Source organism: Chiloscyllium plagiosum, unplaced genomic scaffold (genome assembly GCF_037043375.1).
Source record: "Chiloscyllium plagiosum isolate Xiang-an unplaced genomic scaffold, Cpla_swu_hap1 HiC_scaffold_31, whole genome shotgun sequence".
Classification (NCBI taxonomy): domain Eukaryota; kingdom Metazoa; phylum Chordata; class Chondrichthyes; order Orectolobiformes; family Hemiscylliidae; genus Chiloscyllium; species Chiloscyllium plagiosum.
The window spans coordinates 54450348-54472998 of record NW_028270169.1 but is presented as its reverse complement, the minus strand read 5'-3'; the positions used below and the strand labels follow the sequence as shown (position 1 = coordinate 54472998).

The window sequence follows — 22651 nt, the reverse complement described above, 5'->3', positions numbered from 1 at the left end:
TGAGATCAGCCATGTTGAAGTTTAATGTCAGAGCTAGTTCGAGGGGCTGATTAGCCCTGCTCCTGCTCACTGTTCTTGTGTTCTTAGAGTCCAGATCATTTTTGAGGTTTTTGACAGAGTTTGACAATAACTGGTAATCTGTGAAAAAGCTGTGGTTTTCTGGATCCCTGAAACAAAGCCTGTCGTGAAATACTAGCATGACAAGAAAAAGATAGCCTTGCAAAAGTGATGTGAGGCTATCATGCACCCGTTGCTTGAGCACTCTGTGTACTGTGGCCTGGCAGCCAGTGTTGGAGGGTGGTGGTGGATAGCAGCAATCTGTGCTTATGGTGATAGATCTGATCTCAAGTTAAAGCCTGTCGTCTTGCCGAAGTAACCTGAAACGAACCAAACACGTCCTTCTGGTTTCACAGGGAAACTGCAGGAATGTGAGAAACATTCTGAGGGCAGCAGGAATGTTGCCATTTGCAAACAATTTTCTGAGGTTGCCTGCAGCAAATTGATTTCAGAAAAGTGAAACTTTGGGAAAAATTGCAGTTCCAGCGTCTGATATCATTGCCTTCACGCTATGAGTCACTAACAAAACATTTGCTCGTTGGTGTGCCATCTATTGCAATAACAGGGGGAAAGGTTTTCAACCAAGAACTTGCTCAGAGCCATTATAACGTACCTCTGGAGCAGATGAAACTGAAACCTCTTGGATCAGAGGTAGGGACATTATCACTGCACAACAAGAGCACAGACTGGGTGTGAAGAGGGGAATGTCGTGGAGGTGATAGTGGCTGATGTTTGGATTATGAGGGTGTGGTGCAGTTCACTTAGGAACTTCCGGTCACATTTACATACATACCGTTCTCAGGAGCTGTGCATGGTGTTGTGTTAATTTCATGATAATTTCATGAGATAAGACCTTCTGATGTAAAGATACTGTTACGACAGTGGGTAAACCCCTCTGCCAATTTAAACCAGCAATACGGAAAAACTTCACCCCCTGCTGTAATCTGTTAAAATCCAAGAGGCAAAGAACTATCCCACAGGTGACTATTTAAAGTAAAAATTAACAACTTTATTCTTTAATCCAACAGAGAATATTAAAACCAACAACTGTTTACAACTCCTTTCTCTTAAACCTATCTTTTACCTCCCACTCTACAATATTAGTCCGATTTTAAAAATCCCAATTAAGACTTACAAATAAAATTCAACTTTCAAAACCAGTCAGCTGTTGAGTCTTCTCTTTGTATCTTCCTCTGCAGATTTTCCTCTGTTGTCTTTTCAGTGTTCTGGTGCGCAAACTTCTTTTAGACAGGTACCTTTCAGAGAGCGGTTCTGCTGGCAGTCTGTACTTGTTGGTGGCTTGGCAGTTCTTTCCCTAACTGTTCAAAATGTCCGGTTTTATACCCCAAAACATCAGATTGTTTCATTGGTTTTAATATGATCAAAATACTAAATTCAAATTTGATTGCATTTTGGTATCTTGGGGCATAATTTAAACTGATTGGCTGAATTTGAATTTGGTTTTGTATCATGGCAACTCTCGCTGCTGCTAGCTGTTTCAACCAAGTGTTATATTGTTACCTTGTTCCGGACTTTTTCCTTTGTCCTTGCTAGCTTTTCAACTCTCTTAAAGGTACAGTACCTCTACACCTTCATAACCATATTCACCTCAGCTACAGGAGCCACTATTATTACTGTAACATTATTGTTATGGCAGCAGCAATAATCAAAGTAACCGTCAGTAATCCCAGAAACCAGTTTATGTAAATCTGAGATCTCATAGTGTTGTTAATAAACTTTGAGTTAGCTGTCTCAACCAGAGACCAGTCTTTGTGGTTTAGGTTACAAGGGGCTAAGATATAGAAACACTCGGATCATGTTATACTGGCAGTGGTGTGTGAACCAAGAAACCATTTCAGGTGGCACCCTTGTGCTGGGTAGGGAGTTTGCCAGGTTGGAAGCACAGGCATACCCTAGCTCCCAGGGATTCATTCAAAGGCTCTCAATGTCCTATTAAGTAACCCAGCATTGGGTCGTTGGGTGAGGTTGAGTTAAGACTGACAGCAGCCTGGTTGGATAAAGGGATGTGAGTGTGTTTGTTCAACTGGCCCCATGGCAGTGCATTGACTCAACAAAGGGAGGATTGCAGGTGAAACATTGAAATGTAGGAAATAGGAGCAGGAGTAGGCCATTCGGCCCTTTGGGCCTGCTTTGCCATTTAACATGACCATGGCTGATCATCCAACTCTGTACCCTGTTCCCACTTCCTTCCCATACCCTTTGATCCCTTTAGCCCTAAGAACTATATCTAACTTTATCTTGAAAATATTCTGTGTTTTGGCCTCAACCGCTTTCTACTGCAGAGAATTCCACAGACTCACCACTCTCTGGGTGAAGACATTTCTCCTTATCTCAATCCTAAATGGCCTACCCTGTACCTTTTAGACTGTGACCCCTGGTTTTGGACTCTTTGGTTATCAGAAGACACCTTTCCTGCATTTATTATGCCTCGTCCTATAGAAAAAGTTTAAGATTTCTATGAGATTCCCCTCCTCATTCTTCTAAACTCTTGTGAATGTAGTCGTAACCAATCCAGTTTCCCTTCATACGTCAGTCCTGCCATCCTAGGAATCTTCCCTAAATAGCAAGAACATCCTTCCTCAGATAAACAGATCAATACTACACATAGTATTCCAGTTATGGTCTCACCAAGCCTTTGTACAATTGCAGCAAGATATATGTTATGGACTAGGTCAGACCACTTAAAACATTCTTAAGCAAGCTGCCCAGACCATAACTTTGCAATTAGTTTCAGTAAGTGTACAGGGAACATTACCCGGAGTAAGTTAGCTAGGTTAACTACCAGGTTTTAAAACAGATAAAAACTTATTCACAAAATTACACAATGAAACACAAAGAACAGAATAAGGAACCTCTACAGAACTCAGTCTATCCAAACTAGACTTAATTATGCTATTCTGAATACACACAACAATCCCAATAAGCAAACCCCCTTTAAAACCTAGTACAAAGGGAACAAATGATTACAGGTTGAAGTTAGAAAGGCAAAAGGAGAGAGAGAGAGAGAGATAGAGGGAGCCTATTTCCACACAGCTTACTGTTGAACTCCCAGCTAGTTCTGGACTGAACTGCTCAGCTAGAGAGCTGACCACTCCCCTTTAATTATACAGGTCACTTCTAAAACATGACCACTTTGGCCTGAAGTCTCATTTGTTTACATATGAACAAAAGGCTTCTCAATACCCTTTAATCTCTGTGCTAAACTAGTCTAATCTGAGCCTGGCCCGTTTACCACCATTAAGAAAAAAATCAAGAACACAGTGTCCTGGAGAAAAGGAACAGCTTTTAGAAAGAAAGGACCAGCTTTGTGACACATCCCTGCTCCTGTACTCGAATCCTCTCGCTATAAAGGCCCTGGCGAAGTGAACTTGTGTGTGCTTGGTGACGATACTATGGTTTTAAGAGGCCCAGTTTGTCATTATTTTTAAAGAAAGGTTTTAAACAAAGAGGCACTGAACTGTCTGTTGAAAACTCATAAAAAGCTTGTGAGGCCTTGGGGTTTTAAAGAAAAGTTGAAAGAATAGGAACAGCCTTAATGGGTGTGGTCCGACAGCCACATGAGGAGGAGTTTTAGTTTCTTTGGCTTTCAGAAGCAGCGATTGTTGCTGGCATCTCAGCAGGGTTGGAAGCTCCAGTACATCTCTCCAGGCTGCTACACTCAGTCTCTGAGTTTTCTCTGGATGTTTTTCCTCCTGGGCTGCTGGATTTGCCTGTTTCCCTGAATTTGCCTTTAACCCAGGGTGTGTTTATGGCACGTGACTGTATTGGAACAGTTAACTGTGCGGTAGTTAACCAAATTGTTATTCTGTTCAGTTTTCCAATTCTTTTTGTTATTCTTCATTTTCTTGTATTTGAACTAGTATGTGTGTATAAAGTGTGTTTTGCTTCAAATCTGGTAGTTTGACCAATCATGTTGCATCTGGAATGCTGTACCTTACACTTGTAAAATAAGAAAAAGTTAGAGTCTAGACAACCATCTTAATATATTTTGAGAGGGTCAGGTCTGGTCCGGTCCATAACAGTGTGTATGGAGACAGTGCATATATGTAGATAGAGCTGGGTATATTCAGTGGGGGGATCTGTTAAGGTAACGGTGTGGGTGTGGCTGAGACTTGAACTAAACACAAGTCTCCATGACCTTGCTCCTGATCAGTAGTGTTTTTCTGTAGGATGTTATGATGTGGAGGTGCCAGTGTGGGACTGGGGTGGACACAGTTTAAAAATCACACAACGCCAGTTTATAGTTGAGTAGGTTTATTTGGAAGTACTAGCTTTCAGAGGGCTGCTCCTTCATCAGGTAGCTATGGAGCAGGACCATAAGACACAGAATTTATAACAAAAGATCTGTGTCATACAACTGAAACAATATATTGAACAAACCTAGATCACTTACTGAATTAGTGTTTGTCTCTCACAGGTATCTTGGATGGCATTCAGGACTACTTTAAAATAAGCGACTCCTCTGCTGGTCTATTACAGACAGGTAAGTGTGAGGAACACAATTTTCCAGTATTCCTTCTAAGCTGTACAGTTTCCCTTTCTCCTAGTCCCGTGTTTTATAACTATTTCTAGAACTTCCTGAGACCAATAAAACTGGAAGGTCAGAAATTCCACGACAATTACAGACAGTGTTGAGCTGTTCCCGACTAACCCTTGAAATGACAGGGCAATCTCATGGTAAAATAATTAAACAATGCCCTCTTCAGACTAGGAGGCTTGGGACCAAGTCATTTTTGGAATTTTGACATTTTCTGGATTTTACAATATCATTCAAATGCAAATGTATGCATCAAAAACTACTGTATATTCACCTAGGCTTAGGGCTCTTGTGAGCAGTGTTAGTGTCCCTATCTCTGCACCAAGAGGCCCAGGGTCAAGACCCTCTACTCCAGAGACATTTACTAAACATTTCTGAACTAGTTGATTAGAAAATATCTCAGATATTTACCTTGAATATAAAATATTCGTTCTTAGTCCTTGGCCCAGGTCCAAGAAAGAAACAGGTTTGGAATAACTGCAGTCAGAGCAGGGATCTTATCACCAACCATGCTAAACATCCGATCAGTCACACCCAAGGAGGTCTTCCGTTGCTATGAAACACGTTTACACTCGAGTGAAGGATAGCAACAGGACAGGGCCCAATTTGCCATCACAAGACTGACCAGGAATCTCACCTACTGTGATGGCCTGCTGTTGGTGTGTGGGCAGGATTTACAGGTCAATACTGGACCTGTTTGGTCATGTGACAAACACCACTGTTTTGGCCCTCGAGTGGACTCAGACCCAGTGCACCGGCTTTAAGACGGACTCTTTGCCCCACAATAGGTTGATAAATAGAAGGGCTATGGAGATAGGGCTGGAGAATGGGTACCACCCTACCTCTTGCAAAAATGCCATCCCGTATTCCCAATTCCTCCGCCTCCGCCGTATCTGCTCCCAGGAGGAGCGGTTCCACCATAGAACACACCAGATGGCCTCCTTCTTTAGAGACCGCAATTTCCCTTCCCACGTGGTTAAAGATGCCCTCCAACGCATCTCATCCACATCCCGCACCTCCGCCCTCAGACCCAACCCCTCCAACCATAACAAGGACAGAACGCCCCTGGTGCTCACCTTCCACCCTACCAACCTTCGCATAAACCAAATCATCCGCCGACATTTCCGCCACCTCCAAACAGACCCCACCACCAGGGATATATTTCCCTCCCCACCCTCTCCGCCTTCCGCAAAGACCGTTCCCTCCGTTCTACCTGGTCAGGTCCACGCCCCCCTACGACCCACGCTCCCATCCTGGCACTTTCCCCTGCCACCGCAGGAACTGTAAAACCTGTGCCCACGCCTCCTCCCTCACCTCCATCCAAGGCCCTAAAGGAGCCTTCCACATCCATCAAAGTTTTACCTGCACATCCACTAATATCATCTATTGTATCCGTTGCTCCCGATGCGGTCTCCTCTACATTGGGGAGACTGGACGCCTCCTAGCAGAGCGCTTTAGGGAACATCTCAGAGACACTCGCATAAATCAACCAAATCGCCCAGTGGCTCAACATTTCAACTCCCCCTCCCACTCTGCCGAGGATATGGAGGTGCTGGGCCTCCTCCACCGCCGCTCCCTCACCACCAGACGCCTGGAGGAAGAACGCCTCATCTTCCGCCTCGGAACACTTCAACCCCAGGGCATCAATGTGGATTTCAACAGTTTCCTCATTTCCCCTCCCCCCACCTCATCCTAGTTTCTAACCTCCAGTAACTCGACCTGTCCGGACTTGTCCGACCTGCCCAGCTCCTTTTCCACCTATCCACTCCACCCTCTCCTCCCTGACCTATCACCTTCATCTCCTTCCCCACCTACCTATTGTACTCTATGCTACTCTCTCCCCACCCCCACCCTCCTCTAGCTTATCTCTCCATGCTTCAGGCTCTCTGCCTTTATTCCTGATGAAGGGCTTTTGCCTGAAACGTCGATTTTGCCTGTCTTCGGATGCTGCCTGAATTGCTGTGCTCTTCCAGCACCACTGATCCAGAATGGGTAGCTCTATCAAGAGCCAGTACTGACACAACGGGTCAAATGGCCTCTTCTGTATTGTAAAATTCTATGATTCAGGACCTTTGTGTTTTCTAAGAAAAAGTTGGATAAGTGGAGGAAAATATACAGCTAAGGGAAGAATGTGGGACAATGATAAATGGGATTAGTTCTGAAATGGCCTCCTTCTATTGGTCAACTGTTATCTATTGAATGAAAGGAAACAAAACTTTCATTTATATAGCACCTGAGAGAGCCTCGGGTTGTTTCAAACTATTTTACAACTACTTGTATAGTCAGCTTTACAATGAAGGGAAGCATGGCAGTTAACTTCCATTCTGTAATCTCTCTCACAAACACACACACACACACCACACCACACACACACACACACACACACACACACACACACACACATATACACACACATACATACACACACATACATACACACACATACACACACACACCAAACATCACTGCTTCACTCATGTTTGAGAGAGGACTCCCTGCTTTTCCCCAAAGTAGAGGCCAGGGAATGTTTTGATATCAGGCAGGACCTCAGTCCAATGTTTTAAAAAAAAAGCTGGAGAAACTCAGCAGGTCTGGTCATATCTGTGGCCAGGGAAACATCTCAATTTCTGTACAACTCTTCAGTGCTCGAGCACCCGCAGTATTCTGTCTCAATGAAGCACCGAGTCTGAAAGGTAGCATCTCCATCAATGCAGCACCCCCTCAGTTCTCCATCAATGCAGCACCCCCTCAGTTCTCCATCAATGCAGCACCCCCTCAGTTCTCCATCAATGCAGCACCCGTTCAGTTCTCCATCAATTCAGTACCCCCTCAGTTCTCCATCAATGCAGCACCCCCTCAGTTCTCCATCAATTCAGTACCCCCTCAGTTCTCCATCAATGCAGCACCCCCTCAGTTCTCCATCAATGCAGCACCCGTTCAGTTCTCCATCAATGCAGCACCCCCTCAGTTCTCCATCAATGCAGCACCCCCTCAGTTCTCCATCAATTCAGCACCCCCTCAGTTCTCCATCAATGCAGCACCTTCTCAGTTCTGCACAGCTTAGATAACATGCTCGACTCCCTCGAGTGGAAGTCGAACCCAGATCCTTTTTGTTCAGGGGTCAGAGTTCTATATCTGAGCCACAGCCTTATCCCTGAAGGTGGCAAGATATTTGGACATGTTGCGTACAGATGCTGTGCCGTCGCTGATCTGCAATTTGTTGGCCAGATGTTGAGATGACTGTTTTATCATTGACTTGCTTGTTATGTTCAGTCTTCATCTGCAGCTACATGATATTGGCTCCTTTGTTTGGTTACCTGGGTGATCGGTACAACAGGAAAGTCCTCATGTTCGTTGGAATACTCATTTGGTGCGCCGTGACACTGGCAGGATCCTTCGTCACTAAGTCTGTATGCCAACTTACTTTTATTTTAATGAATTACTCGTTAAGGTTTGAGACAGTGAATGAAATCCTTTGTATTAGCGTTTTCGATATTCCTATGTGCACTTGCCTACCATGACTGCCAACCAGTTTTTGCTTTAAAAACTGGCTGCTATAAATTTGATTTGCTTTATTATTGCCACATGTACCAAAATACAGTGAAAAATATTGTTTTGGGCCTGTTCAGGCAAATCATAAGTACATCAGGCTAACAGAACAGAATGCAGAATATACCGTTACAGCCAAAGAGAAGGTGCAGAGAACGATCACCTGTAACATATGAGAGGTCTGTTCACATGTCTGATAACTTACGGGGAAGAAGCTGTTCTTGAATCTGTTAGTACGTGTTTTCAAACTTTTGTATCTCCTGCCTGATGGAAGAGAATATAACCAGGGTGGGAGGGGTTTGATTATGTTGGTTGCTTTACCAAGGCAGTAGGAAGTATAAACTGAGTCAATGAAAGGACGGCTAGTTTGTATAATGGACTGGACTGCGTTCACTACTCTGTAATTTCTTCTGGTCTTGGGCAGAGTAGTTGGCATACCAAGCTGTCATGCTTGGAAATAAAAAAAATGTATAGACTGATAAAGAGTGACCAAAAGTTGATAAAAAGGGAAATTGTAGAATAGGAGGGTATAATCTGGCCAGACAAATCACAAATGATAGGAAGAATTTTAATTGGTAAATAAGAAGGAGGAGAGTAGCTAAAGTAAATATTGGACCATTGGAAGTGAAAATTCCTGGCGAAGGAGGAAATGATAGAGATGGCGGACAAATATTTTGTCTGTCTTCATAATGGAAGAGATAAATTACACACCTGAAATCAAGGTGAATCAATGGGATGTTTATAGCTAGGGATTTAATTAATATCTAAAATAATTAATATCAGCAAATAATCAGGAAATCTAAGAGACTGAAACCGTTCCAAAACCTCAGGATCTGATAAATTCCCTAAATGTGGATGTTTAACCTTTCTGGGGAACACAAGAAATATGGGAATGGGAGAGAAAGATGGAACTAAGGTCAATAATCAGATTGGCACAGGAGATCAGCGGGTCCACACAGCTTACTACGATTCCTGTGCCATAGAACATAGAACAGTACAGCACAGTACAGGCCCTTTGGCCCATGATGCAGTGCCGAGCATTTATCTTACTCTAAGATCAACCTAGCCTACACACCCCTCCATTTACTGCAGTCCATGTGGTTGTCCAGCAGTCACTTAACTGTTCCTAATGCCTCTGACTCTACTACCACCGCTGGCAGTGCATTCCACGCACCCACTCTTTGCTTTAGGTCCTTAAGCGAGATTTTTAAAAAACTGTCTCCGATTTAAATATGTTCACTAATGGAGCATCCACAACACTCTAGGGTAAAGACTTGTAAAGAATCACAACTTAAGAAATTTCTCTCCATCTCAGTCCTATATGATCTCCTCCTTAGCTGTGCCTTGTGTTCAAGATTCCCCTGCAGAGAAGATTGTGTCTCAGGATATACCTTGTCAGCCTCACCAGAATCTTACATGATACCACCCTTCCTTGTCTGAACTGCAGAAATTGTTGGCCCAACTTACTCAGCCTCCATCATAGGAACAACCAGGATAAACCCTGGTAAACCTAGTTCTACCACCTCTAAACGAAGTATATTGCTTTGAAATGTTGCTGGGAATGGAGAGTTTGAGATATAAAAATAGACTGGAAAGGCTAGGACTTCTTTCACTAGAGCATAGAATGTTGAGGGGTGATCTTATTGAGGTTTATAAAATCATGAGAGGCATTAATAAAGTTGAATGACATGGGTCTTCTCCCTAGGGTGAGGGAGTTCAGAACTAGGGCACATACTTTTAAGGCGAGAGGAGAAAGATTTAAAAAGAACATGCGGGGCAACTTTTTTTTAAAACAGGGTGGTTCGTGTGTGGAATGAACTGCCAGAGAAACTGGTAGATATAGGTACAGTTACAACATTTAAAAGACATTTGGATTAATACATGAATAGGAAAGATTTGGAGCGATATGGGCCAGGGCAGGCAGGTGGGACTAGTTTAGTTTGGGAACATGGACTGGTTGCACCGGAGGTTTAGTTTCCATGCTGTATGACTTTTATGACGAGCAAAACTATGCAATGTACTCCGGCTGTGGTCTCACTGAAGTCCTGCACAACTTTAGCAGGACTTCCTTCCTTTTGTACTGTACATCCTTGATATGAAACACAACTTGCCATTTGACTTCCTAATTCCTTGCGCTGTGTGCTGATTTTCTGTTACCGGCACAGAAGAATTGCTTTGGTTCCCAGTGTTGAAAAAGTTTCCACTGTTTAAAAATGTTAGGTTTACTGTACTTCAAAGTGATTAAGCTCACCTTCCCTACATATTATATTCCATCTCATACCATTTTGCCCACTTCCTTAACCCACCTTTGTGGACTGTTATGTACTCTTCACTGTTCACTATCCTATCTAACTTTTTATCATTGGCAAATGTGGATACATTACTCTCTAAGTCATTAATGCAGATTGGAAGTAGCTGATGCTCAGCATTTGCTAATCGGCAACCATCTGTTAACTATTTCTTGGTTGTGACTCGTAAGAACATAAGAATTAAAGCAATAGTAGACCATTCAGCCCCTCAAGCCTTACCTGCTACTTAGCAAATTCCTGGCTGATCTATCCCAGTCCTCAACTCCTCTTGTGTATCAGCTCACCATTGCCCTCAACGGCCCAAGTTTTCAAAAATACATCTAGCTCCTCTTTCAACACTTTCAGTGATTTAGACTTTCACAACTCTCTGGGGTAGAGAATTCCAGAAAATAACTTCCTTTGTTGGTAGTTCGAAATTCCCTCACTAGTGGAAACATCTTCTCGCCATCTAACTTGTCAAACCACCCAGAATCTTGTTTGTTACAATAAGATTAACCCTTATTCTTCTAAGTTCTAACGAATAAAAGCCTAACCTGTTGAGCCATTCTTGACAAGTCAGTTGCTTCATCCCAGGAATTATTATATTGAATCACTTTGGAACAGCCTCCAGTACGAACTTCTTAAACATGGGACCAAAACCGTGCACAGTATATCAGGTGTGACCTCACCAACCTCATCCTGTCTGGAACAAGACTTCCCTAGTTTTAAACTCCAAGCTCCTTGCAATACAGGCTGGAACTCCATTTGATTTCTCAATTATTTGCTGCACCTGCATGCTAACTGTTGGTATTTGATGGACAAGAACGCTCAGGTCCCACTGCACTGCACTTTTTTGGTGTCTCACTCCATTTTTGTAAGAGTCTGCATTTTGATTCTTTCTGAAGAAACTCACACTTTCCAACACTAAACTCCATCAGCACTGTTTTTGCCCAATCTATCTATATCCCCTTGTGGATTCCTGATGCTGTCACAACATCTGTTCCTGCCTGTATTTATATCAGCAGCAAATTTGGATACACTACATTCTGTTCCCTCCTCCAAGTCATTCATGTAAACAGTAAATAATTGAGTCAAGATTAGAGTGGTGCTGGAAAAGCACAGCAGGTCAGGCAGCATCCGAGGAGCAGGAAAATTGATGTTTCGGGCAAAAGCCCTTCATCAGGAATGGGGCTGGCAACCTCAGGGGTGGAGAGATAAATGGGGGGAAGGAGTGGGGCTGGGGAGGAAGGTAGCTGAGAGTACAATAAGTGGATGGAGGTGGGGGTAAAGGTGATAGGTCAGAGAGGAGGGTGGAGCGGATAGGTGGGAAGGAAGATAGACAGATGAGGCAGGTCATGAGGACGGTGCTGAGCTGGAAGGTTGGAACTGGTGTAAGATGGGGGGAGGGGAAATGAGGAAACTGGTGAAGTCCACATTGATGCCCTGGGGTTGAAGGGTTCTGAGGCTTCTTCCAGGTGTCGGTGGTGAAGGAGTGGTGGTAGAGGAGATGCATGACCTGCATATCCTCGGCAGAGTGGGAGGAGGAATTGATATGTTCGGCCACGGGGCAGTGGGGTTGATTGGTGCGGGTGTCCCGGAGATATTCTCTGAAGCGCTCTGCGAGTAGGCGGCCGGTCTCCCCAATAATTGAGGCCTTAGGACTGATCCTTGTGCCAGTCCACTAGTTAAGTCTCTCAAACCTGAAAAAGACATATTAATCTCAACTCTCTTCCTTCCATGTGTGAACTAATCCTCAATTGGTGTTGATACGTTACCCTCAATACTACGAGCTCCCATCTTGTGCAACAAAGATTTACCAAAAGATCAAAATGACCTTTTGTTTGGCACCTTATTGAATGTCTTTTGAAAATCCAAATAAACTACATCTATTGATTCCCCCTGAATAACTCTTGCTTCTTAAAACCTCAAAGATCTCTTAGCAAATTTCCATCTCACAAAATCTTGATGCTGTTTGATTGTGTTAAGCTTTTTGAAATGTCCTGCTATTTCTTTCGTATTAATGGGCCCAGTGTTTTCCCCAATGATCATACAGTGTGGAAGCAGGCCATTCAGCCCGTTGAGTCCACACCGATCCTCCAAAGAGCATCCCTAATAACGTTGCATTTCCCATGGCTAGTCCACCTAGCCTGCACATCCCTGGACACGATGGGGCAATGTAGCATGACCAATTCACCTAACCTGCACATCTTTGGACTGTGGGAGGAAGGTGGTGCACCCAGAGGGAACCCACACAGACACGAGGAGAATGTGTAAACTTCACACAGACCTGGGTCCCTGACGCCGTGAGGCAGCCGTGTTAACCACTGAGCTGCATCATAGATGTTAGGCACAGAGGCTGATAGTTTGCTACTTTCTACCTCCATCCTGCTGTAAACAGGGCTGTCACATTGGTAGTTTGCCAGTCAGTTGGAACATACCCAGAATGCAGTGAGTTCTGGAACATTTTCCCCAATCTCTGCAGCCATTTCCTTTAAAACACTTGGATACAGGGCATCAGGTCCGAGAGACTTTTTTGTCCGATTAGTTTATCAAATACTTTGTCTCTCATAGCAGAAACTATTAAAAGATCTTTTCTCCCATTTACATGTTACTTATCTCTTATCTTTGAGATATATATTTATAGTGTTGCTAGATCAAAAATAATCCATGCAGGTTTTGCAATGTACAGTTTTGAGAAACCCGTTTCTGACGCACCCTACAAATTTGTCTTCCATGTCACCCTCGTCCATCTGATTTGTCCAGACAATATTTGCATTATTATCACCCACAACAATTGTAATGCCCTTTGGTCACCCCTCCATTAATTCGTAATTAATTCTCTTTCTTACAGCAAGATATCTATTTGGGGTCTATAGAATAACTTCTTTCCCTTGCTATTCCTTACTTCACCCAAATTGATTCCACATCAAGCTCTATTGCATCTACATCACTATTCACACTCTCTAATTAAAAAGCTACTTCACCTTCTTTACTTACTCTTTTTTGCCTACCCTTCTGTTGAATACTGAGTTCCCAGTCTCCGACACCTTGCTCCAATGTCTTTGCAATAGCTATCAAGTTGTATTCATTTATTTCTATTTGTGCCTTTAATTGGTTTGTCTTGTAACAAATGGTGAGGTCATTGCAGGAGAGAGAGAGAGAGAGAGAGAGAGAGAGAGAGAGAGAGAGAACCTGCACAGTTATGGGTATATGAATAGGAAGGGTTTGGAGGGATATGGGCCAGGTGCTGGCAGGTGGGTCTAGATTGCGTTGGGATATCTGGTCGGCATGGACAGGTTGGACCGAAGGGTCTGTTTCCATGCTGTACATCTCTGTGACTCTGTGACTCTAAGTGTTGTATGCTTTCAGATAAAAAGCCTTAAGCTTTGACTTCTTAAACCACTTATTACTTACTTGGGGTCAGTTCACTCTTTTCCGATGCCAACAGTTTTGTTTCAATCCCCACACCAACTGAGGTTACTGTGAAGGACTCTCCTTCTCAACCTCGCCCTTTGCCTGAGGTGTAGTGACCCTCAGGTTAAACCACCACCAGTCGTCTCTCTCTCTCCAACAAGAGAGCAGTCCTATGGTCTGGTAAGACTATAGTGACTTTATTACTTCTAGTTTCAGCTGCACTATTCTTCCTCCATTCTCTGCCACATCCTGTCACACATTTTGGCCACCTGCTTTCATTCCCAGATTAATATCAGTTTGCATGTAGTTTGATTGTGCGTTGCTGCCTGTTGGAACTGCTGGATTCATTTCACGTCAGTGTGTGGATTGAGCTGTGGGAGTTCAGAGGAGGAAGCGGCAGTTCGTTCACTCACCACAACTGGCCATGCCGAGCAAAGTCTGCGGCTATGTCTTTAACTTCCACCTACCCACCATCACATCTCAATGATTTTTCTCTTTAGTATTTCTGGGTGCTGATCTTGTGCCGAGCGTTGGTTGGTGTTGGAGAAGCCAGTTACTCCACCATTGCCCCCACTATCATTGCTGACCTCTTTGTGGATGATGCAAGGACCTTGATGATCTCCATCTTCTACATTGCCATCCCAGTGGGAAGGTATGTGTGTTCATGATGCATTTTCCCGTCTCTGTAATACTGAGTGTATGATAACAATCATTTTAATGATTTCAAGGTGTGTCGGTCAAAACCTATAAAACTCTTAACAGGACGAGGTAGAAGGATGTTCCCAGGAATCCAGAACCAGGGATCACCAGACCTCAGTTTTCACTCTGAGGATGGTGAACCTGTGGAATTCACTTCTACAGAAAACAGTTCAGGCTAAAACATTGAATACTCTTAAGAAGGAGTTAGATATAGATCATAGGGCTAGTAGGTATGGGGGAGAAAGCAGTGACAGGGTACTGAGATGGCTGATCGGCCAGGATTTTAATGGAGCAGGCCGGAGGGGCTGAATGGCCTACTCTTATTTTCTGTGTTTCTAACATCTCTTTGGGATTAAAAATGACAAATTGGCTTGGACTCCAACAGCTGGAGCCACCGAACCTTCCAGAAGATTCTCACAGCATAGCTGCATTCCTCAATTCGGCAGAATAACCAGAGGTAGTGGGGAATTGTTTTAACCAATGTGACTTTTGCTGATGGGTGCCCACCAGGACAGATGGGAAAGGGTAACATGGCACCAGTCTGGCTCACCATTCAAACACTTGGAGGCAACCACCCACCTCTTCACAGGACAATGGTAACACCATGATTTTAAATGGGAGGTGTGTCTAGACCTGCACCCAGACTGAGCTCGCCCCCTTCCCACAGGCTCACTCATACTCCACTACAGATCTACAAATTCAAAATGATCGACGATTGCTGGCTGCTTCTGATACACCCTCTAAAGTGACGAGAGAAAGCATCAGAAGGGTGGCACACTGGCTCAGTGATTAATGCTGCTGCCTCACAGTACCAGGCACTGGCTTTGATTCCACCCTCAGGTGACTGTCTGTGTGCAGTTTGCACATTCTCTGCATGAGTTTCCTCCGGGTGCTCCGGTTTCCTCCCACAGTCCAAAGCTGTGCAGGTTAGACGTATTGGCCATGTCAAATTGCCCATAATGTCCAGGAAAGTGCAGGTTAGGTGGACTGGCCATGAGGAATGCAGGGTTACACGAATTGGGTAGGGGAGTGGTTCTAGGTGGGTTGCTCCTTGGAAAGTCGGTGTGGACTCGATGGGCTGAATGGCCTGCTTCCACACTGTAGGGATTCGCCATTTGTAAGATTATTACCAAGGAGGGTCAAAAATTGGTCAGAACGTTGAACTCTCTACCACAGTGAGTGGTTGAAATTAACAGCACAGATCTAATTAAGACTAAAGTAGAGCAGCACATGAGGGAGAAAAGAGTCATAATGGCAAACTTAAAAGATGGAATGAGACTTGATTGGAGCATTCAGTATGAGCTAGTGGGCTGAATGGCCTGTTTTTGTGCTGCCTGTCCGATGTAATCACCTTCATTACTTCAAAGTTCCATGATCAAATGAGAATGTATTTTGATGGGACGCAACCTGTATTTACTTTGTAATGCCTCTCCATGATCTTAGAGAGGTCAATAACGTATTGTGTTTTCTATGGTATAACACTCAACTCCTTAGAAAAACAATTTATGATCAACAACAACATGGAAACGTACTGCTCTGTCAGTCAGTGCTGACTGCGTCCTGTGCTCTGTGTCTTGCTTGAGGGCAGGTCCTAACTCAAATCCCAAATCAATGGGCAAGAGAGCTGAGTTAGTTTCTTGTTATATTCTTCACAGTTTTTAATCTTTTGGTGAATAGTTTCTCATGGAGCTGTCTCCAAGGTGTCTCCATCTCTTTGACAATGGGGACATTCCCAACCAGTGAGTATCCCCGATGGATGTCAGCTCAGTATTGAGACACAGCCAAATAGAAAATCTCCTCGTAGTTCAAGCACTTTTCTTCATCTCAAACGTTTTAAAGATTTAAACAAAATAAGCAGATAGAAGGATTTACATACAAATGTAAAATAAAGAACTGCAGACTCTGGAGATCTGAAACAATTTCTGGTTTATCATAGTTTTCGTAGAGGTTAATTTTCAACAAAACATGTGACTATGATTCATTCCGTAAAATGGTGTCAACCAAAAATAGTCATACAGGATAGAACCAGGTCCTTCAGCCCAACCCGTCCATGCTGCCTGCGTTTCTTGAACTGAATTAGTCCCATTTACCTGCGTTTGGACCATATGCCTATAAAGAGAGAGTGAGGACTGCAGATGCAGTCCTGGAAAAGCACAGCAAGTCAGGCAGCATCCGAGGAGCAGGAGAATTGATGTTTCGGACATGAGCCCTTTAGGAATGCTTTGGGGGTAGGGGGATGAGAGATAAATTGGAGGGTGGGGCTAATGGTAGCTGGGAAGGCAATAAGTAGATGCAGGTGGGGGGATGATAGTGATAGGTTGGAAGGGAGGGCAGAGTGGGTAGGTGCGAAGGAAAATGGACAGGTAAGACAGGTCAGGAGGGCAGTGCTAAGTTGGAGGGTTGGATCTGGGATAAGATGGGGGGGAGGGAAGATTTGGAAATTAGTGAAGTCAATGTTGATGCTGTATGGTTGAAGGGTCCCAATGCGGGAGCTGAGGCATTCTTCCTCTAGTCGCCTTCCACTCCGCCAAGAACTTTCAAGTCCTGGGATTCCTCCACTGCCAAATCCAAACCACCCAACTACTGGAGGAAGAACCCCACATTCCTGACGGAGGGCTTATGCCCGATACGTTGACTCTCCTACTCCTTGGATGCTGCCTGACCTGCTGTGCTTTTCCAGACCCCTACGTTTTGACTCATATCCCTCTTAACCTTGCCTATGCATGCACCTGTCCAAACGTCTTTTAAATGTTGCCATTGTACTCATCTCTATTACTTCCTCAGGCAACTCGTTCCTTATACGCACCACCCTGTGTGAAAAGGTTGCCCCTGGCGCTCCTATTAAATTTTTCCCCTTTGACCTTAAACCTATACTCTCTCGTTTTGGACTCCCCAATCCTGGGGAAAAGACCTTGGCTATTCACCTTATCTTTGCCCCTTATGATTTTATAAACCTCTGTAAGATCACTCCATAGATAAAATATAGGCATCACTGGTCTACCGTTGAAGTCCTGGGATCTTGGTGGATATATAGGACAGTGAATCTATTTCCAACAAGCAGTGAGATATGTTTAAGTCCTTTAATTAGAATTAGCTGCATTGGTTGATGAAGTTTTCATAGAATCCCTACAGTCAGGAAACAGGCCCAACAAGTCCACACCGACCCTCCGAAGAGTAACCCACCCAGACCCATTCCCCCTGACTAATGCACCTAACCTACACATCCATGAGCCCTATGCGTGACCAATTCCCCTAACCTGCACATTTTTTGGACTGTGGGAGGAAACCGGAGCAAACCCACACAGACACAGGGAGAATGTGCAAACTCCACACAGACATTCACCCATGGCTGGAATCGAACCTGGGACCCTGATGCTGTGAGGCAGCAGTGATAACCACTGAGCCACTATGCCACCCTAATCAATGCTGTCCCCAGTCAGTGACTTTAAGAGACTGAGGGTAACGGTGATGGTTATCATGACTGGCATCATTGACCAAGAGGCTATATTTGTGAGCGTCGTAAACATTCAAAGAAAAAAAAACATATTTGTTAATGAGCTCAGATTCAGGTGGAGTCCAGTGCTTTGCCATTGAAACAACTGATGTAAGCTGGGAGGAGTCATGTGGCAGAATTGGGTCAGGCAAAGGTCTGAAATCACTTTACGAAGTCCTGTCACCAAGACACCCTTTACCTACATGTGCAAAATACATGCCGCTGACCCCGCCCGCTCGGAGAGAGAACAGAACCCCCGACACACCATTTGGTTTCTCCTTTTCTTTTTTCTTGGAGCCAGCCCTGAGAGTGAGGACTCTTTCTGACACTCCTGTTTGTTTTTTAAAAATATTTTCCCCAAATCACCAGTGGCTGTGCGTGTATGTGTAGTCACACAGTAAAAAGAGCCACCGTTGTGCGAATACTTTATTCTATATTCTCTGCAACCAGGAAACCACCCATGTGGCGAGCGAAACATTAACAAACAAAGCCTCAAAGGCAATGCTTATGTGAAAAAGTGAAGGTGGGCTGGTGGGAGGGGAGAGTGGGTGTTGGGTGGGGAATACTCCTGTTTCTCTCTGTCAGCCAGGGCTCCCTGATTGGACCAAGGAACTCATTCAAGAGACTGACCTAGCTGACCTTGTTACAATCACTACAGGTCAGTAGTACTGAATGAACTTTGTTGAGTTGAAATATTGAGATAATACAGAGTGAAACTGTGTTTTATTTGTTCTGTTGCAGTGGTCTGGGGTATATACTTGGATCCGGTGTAATGAAACTATCCGGGGACTGGCACTGGTCAATGAGGGTAAGACCAAATTTGTAATCAGTGGTTACTGACATGGTATAATCCTTACAGGACTTCGGCCTTTACTCAGTAAAATTAACAAATTGCCTCCAAGAGAGGGGAATCCTCAATCCGATCCATCACCCAGGTGCAGAGACCCTTCAGGGAGCACAGGAATATTGAAGTGGAAACTCAATGGATTAAAGTTGATTTTGTCCATAGGGCTAAAATGGGAATGTAGGAGCAGGAGGAGACCATTCAGCCCATCGGGCCTGCTCCACCATTCTCGCTATCCAGGGCCTTGGTGGGACCACATCTGGAGTATTGTGGTCTCCATATCCAAAGAAGAATATACTGGCCGTAGAGAGAGTGCAATGGAGATTCACTAGGTTGATACCGGGGATGGCAGGACTGGCAGGAGAGATTGGTTGGACTAAGCCTGCATTCATTAGAGTTTAGGAGGAGGAGAGAGAGTCTGATTGAAACATGTAAAATTCTAACAGGGCTAGGCAGACTAAATGCAGGGAGGGTATTTTCCCTGGTTGGGGTGTCGAGAACCAGGGTTCACAGTCTCAGGTTATGGGGTAGACCATGGATGGCACGGTGGCTCAGTTGCCAGCACTGTTGCCTTGTAGCGCCAGGAACCTGGGTTTGATTCCAGTCTCGGGTGAATGTTTGTGTGGAGTTTGTACATTCTCCCTAGGTCTGTATGGGTTTCCTCCCACAGTTCAAAGATGTGTAGGTTAGGTGGATTAGCCATGATAAATCGCTCATAGTGCCTAGAGATAAGCAGGCTATGGGATTGGCCATGGGAAATGCAGGGAATAGGATGGGGAGGTGGGTCTGGGTGGGATGCTCTTCACAGCATCAGTGTGGAATCGATGGGCCAAATGGCCAATGCTCCCACATTGAAGGGATTCTATGATTTGGGGCTGAGATGAGAAAACATTTCTTCGCTGAGAGGATAGTGGAGGCCAAGCCACTGAGTATATTCAAAAAAGAGATTAACTTTTAGATTTTAAAAGGCATCAAGGACTGAGGGGAGGAAGCTGGAATATGGCATTGCAGCAGGTGATTGTCCATGATAGTATGGAATGGCAGAGCAGGCTTGAAGGGCTGAATGGTCTGTTCCCAGTTTCTGTTTCTATCAGCTACCTCAATGTTTCCCCCTTACTTTAAACCTATGCTCTCTAGTTTTGGACTTCTCTGCCCTGGGGAAAAGACTTTGTCTATTCACCCTATTCATACCCCTCATGATTTTATAAACCTCTATAATGCCACCTCTCAGCCTATTCAGCCTCTCCTCATAACTCAAACCTTCCAGTCTCAGTGACATCCTTGTAAACCTTTTTGCTCCCTTTTCAGTTTAATAACACTGTACAGCAGGAGGACCAGAATTGTACCCAGTATTCCAAACGTGGCCTTACCTTGTTCAGCTGTAACATGGCATCCCCAATCCCTGTACTTGCCGATGTGAATTGGCAGGCTTTATCCTATCTCCCTCAATTGTCAACTCCACTAATATCAAATGTAGAAATTGAGAGAGATATAACATCTTGTATAAAGTTATAATTCAGGCTGTGATATGCTAATAAAGTCATGTACAGGAAATGATGCAATGTCACATGATCTTGCCCTCTCTCTCCCAGAGTCTGGTGTAAGATTAAGCTACAATGAATAGTTTCACAGATAACATTAGTGCTTCCCTTCTCTCTGTAAGTATTCTCTGCAGCAGAATTAGACCAAGAATATAAGCTGTTGATTTGCTGTTGGCCATTTTGCTTTATTGTCAGCACAATCTTGAGGAAGTGGACCCTTTATTCCCTCTAATTGGGAGTGCCCAATGTGTGATGTAGGTTATACTAAATAACAAAACCACTCCTTATGTGAACTATTGGCTGCAAGGACACCCCAACATTGAGGGAGAGGGTAGACATTGTGTCAGACTTCGACAAGTCTCACAACAAGCTGGTTAACACTGAGCTGGGGCCTGACTTGGTGCAGGCACAGTCGGTATATGTCAAAGGGAACAGGTACCTATGAATATGTTCACGTGAAAGCATTCTATATGTTGTCTGAATGTAGCCTCGTACACTGTCTTCTCCTCAGTGACACTAGCAAAACAGGAATGAGGAACACCGAGTGAATCAGGTGATCGTTACCCAAACAACAATGCTGATCCTGCTCCATCTCTAGTCTGGGGCGAGCTGAGCCAGAAATGTGAGACAAAATTCTTGGGCATACATTCTGGGATAGTTGTCCACTAGGCATCACTCTAGGTTTAAATCATCCTCACGGAAATATCCTGCTGTATCTGTAATTGTAGATTTGAAAAAACAACCATTGACACTGATTTCCGAATTGGTTTGAAATATTTAAGTGGGCAGTACATTCAATTTGCTCCCTTCCCCAGGTGACCCCGTGTGTAGGACTGGTGGTTCTCATCTTGCTCATTCTCTTCGTTCCGAACCCTCCACGGGGAGCTTCCGAACAGCGCACAGACTCGGCCGAATCCAGGACCTCCTGGCTGCAAGATGTCAAATATCTGTTCACCAAGTAGGTTCTTCGTGTATTCTATGAAACAGTGGGGGTGCAGCATTTTATTTTTAAACATTGCAAGAAGCAATGCAGGTTGCTGGTGTGGCTGGGAATCTGCCTGTGCCAAGCATGAAATCATAGAATGTTCCAGCACATTGTGGCCATTCCACCCCTTCCAGGTTTAGCTTGTATTTCTCTCCACATCAATCACTTAATCCGATGCCCAGTCCTGCTCACCACTGTCTTCTTAAAGCTCCTCTACTTTTAACCTCCTCTCCTTTAATGTTCTTTTGAATCCCACTCACCATCTCTCCCCCAGACCCTTACATTCTTAAGCATCCAATATTCTTTGAACAAGTGCACATTCACTCTGTCATCAGCTTCCAGCAGAGAATTCAACAGTTTGGCACCTTTCTGCGGAAAAAAAAAACCTTTGTAGCCAGCGAGGTGTTGGGAGAATCGGTGCTGGGTCCACTGCTTTTTCTCATTTATAGAAATGATTTGGATGTGAACATACGAGGAATGGTTGGTAAGTTTGCAGATGACATCAGATGGAGTTTCAGTGGACGGTGAAGAGTACAACTGAACTTTGATCAGACAGGCCGCTGGGCTGAGGAATGGCAGATGAATTTAGATAAATGTGAGGTGCTGCATTTTGGAAAGGCAAATCAGGGCAGGACTAATACACTTAACAGTAAAGTCCTGGGGAGTGTTGCTGAACAAAGAGACCTTGGAGCGCAGGTTCATGGTTCCTTGAAAGTAGAGGTGCAGGTAGATAAGATAGTGAAGAAGGCGTTTGGTATGCTTTCCTTTCTTGGTCAGAGTATTGAGTACAGGAGTTGGGAGGTCATGTTGCAGCTGTACAGGACATTGGTTAGGCCACTGTTGGAATATTGTGTCCAATTCTGGTCTCCCCCTTCTATAGGAAAGATGTTGTGAAACTTGAAAGGGTTCAGAAAAGATTTACAAAGATGTTGCCAGGATTAGAGGGTTTGAGCTATAGGGAGAGGCTGAATAGGCTAGGGTTGTTTTCCCTGGAGCGTCGGAGGCTGAGGGGTGACCTTATAGAGGTTTATAAAATCATGAATGGCATGGACAGGGTGAATAGACAATGTCTTTACCCCTAGAGTGGTGGAAGTTCAAAACTTAAAAGGCATAGGTTTAAGGTGAGGGGGAAAAGATTTAAAAGGTATGTGTGGGGCAGCGTTTTCGTGCAGAGGATGGTCCATGTATGGAATGAATTGGCAGAGGAAGTGGTGGAGGCTGGT

At 44.3% G+C, this 22651-nt stretch overlaps 1 protein-coding gene across 1 annotated transcript in view; it reads left to right on the top strand.

Moving 5' to 3' along the window:
• The window catches only part of LOC122564163 (protein spinster homolog 3-like), a 255278-nt gene that overhangs the window by 21016 nt on the left and 211611 nt on the right, over window positions 1-22651 (top strand). Inside the window, exons 2-6 of the mRNA XM_043718810.2 lie at window positions 4496-4561; window positions 7889-8025; window positions 14367-14518; window positions 18800-18866; window positions 21259-21401. Coding sequence (XP_043574745.2) covers window positions 4496-4561; window positions 7889-8025; window positions 14367-14518; window positions 18800-18866; window positions 21259-21401 — 565 coding nt within the window. The remainder of the gene's footprint in view (window positions 1-4495; window positions 4562-7888; window positions 8026-14366; window positions 14519-18799; window positions 18867-21258; window positions 21402-22651) is intronic.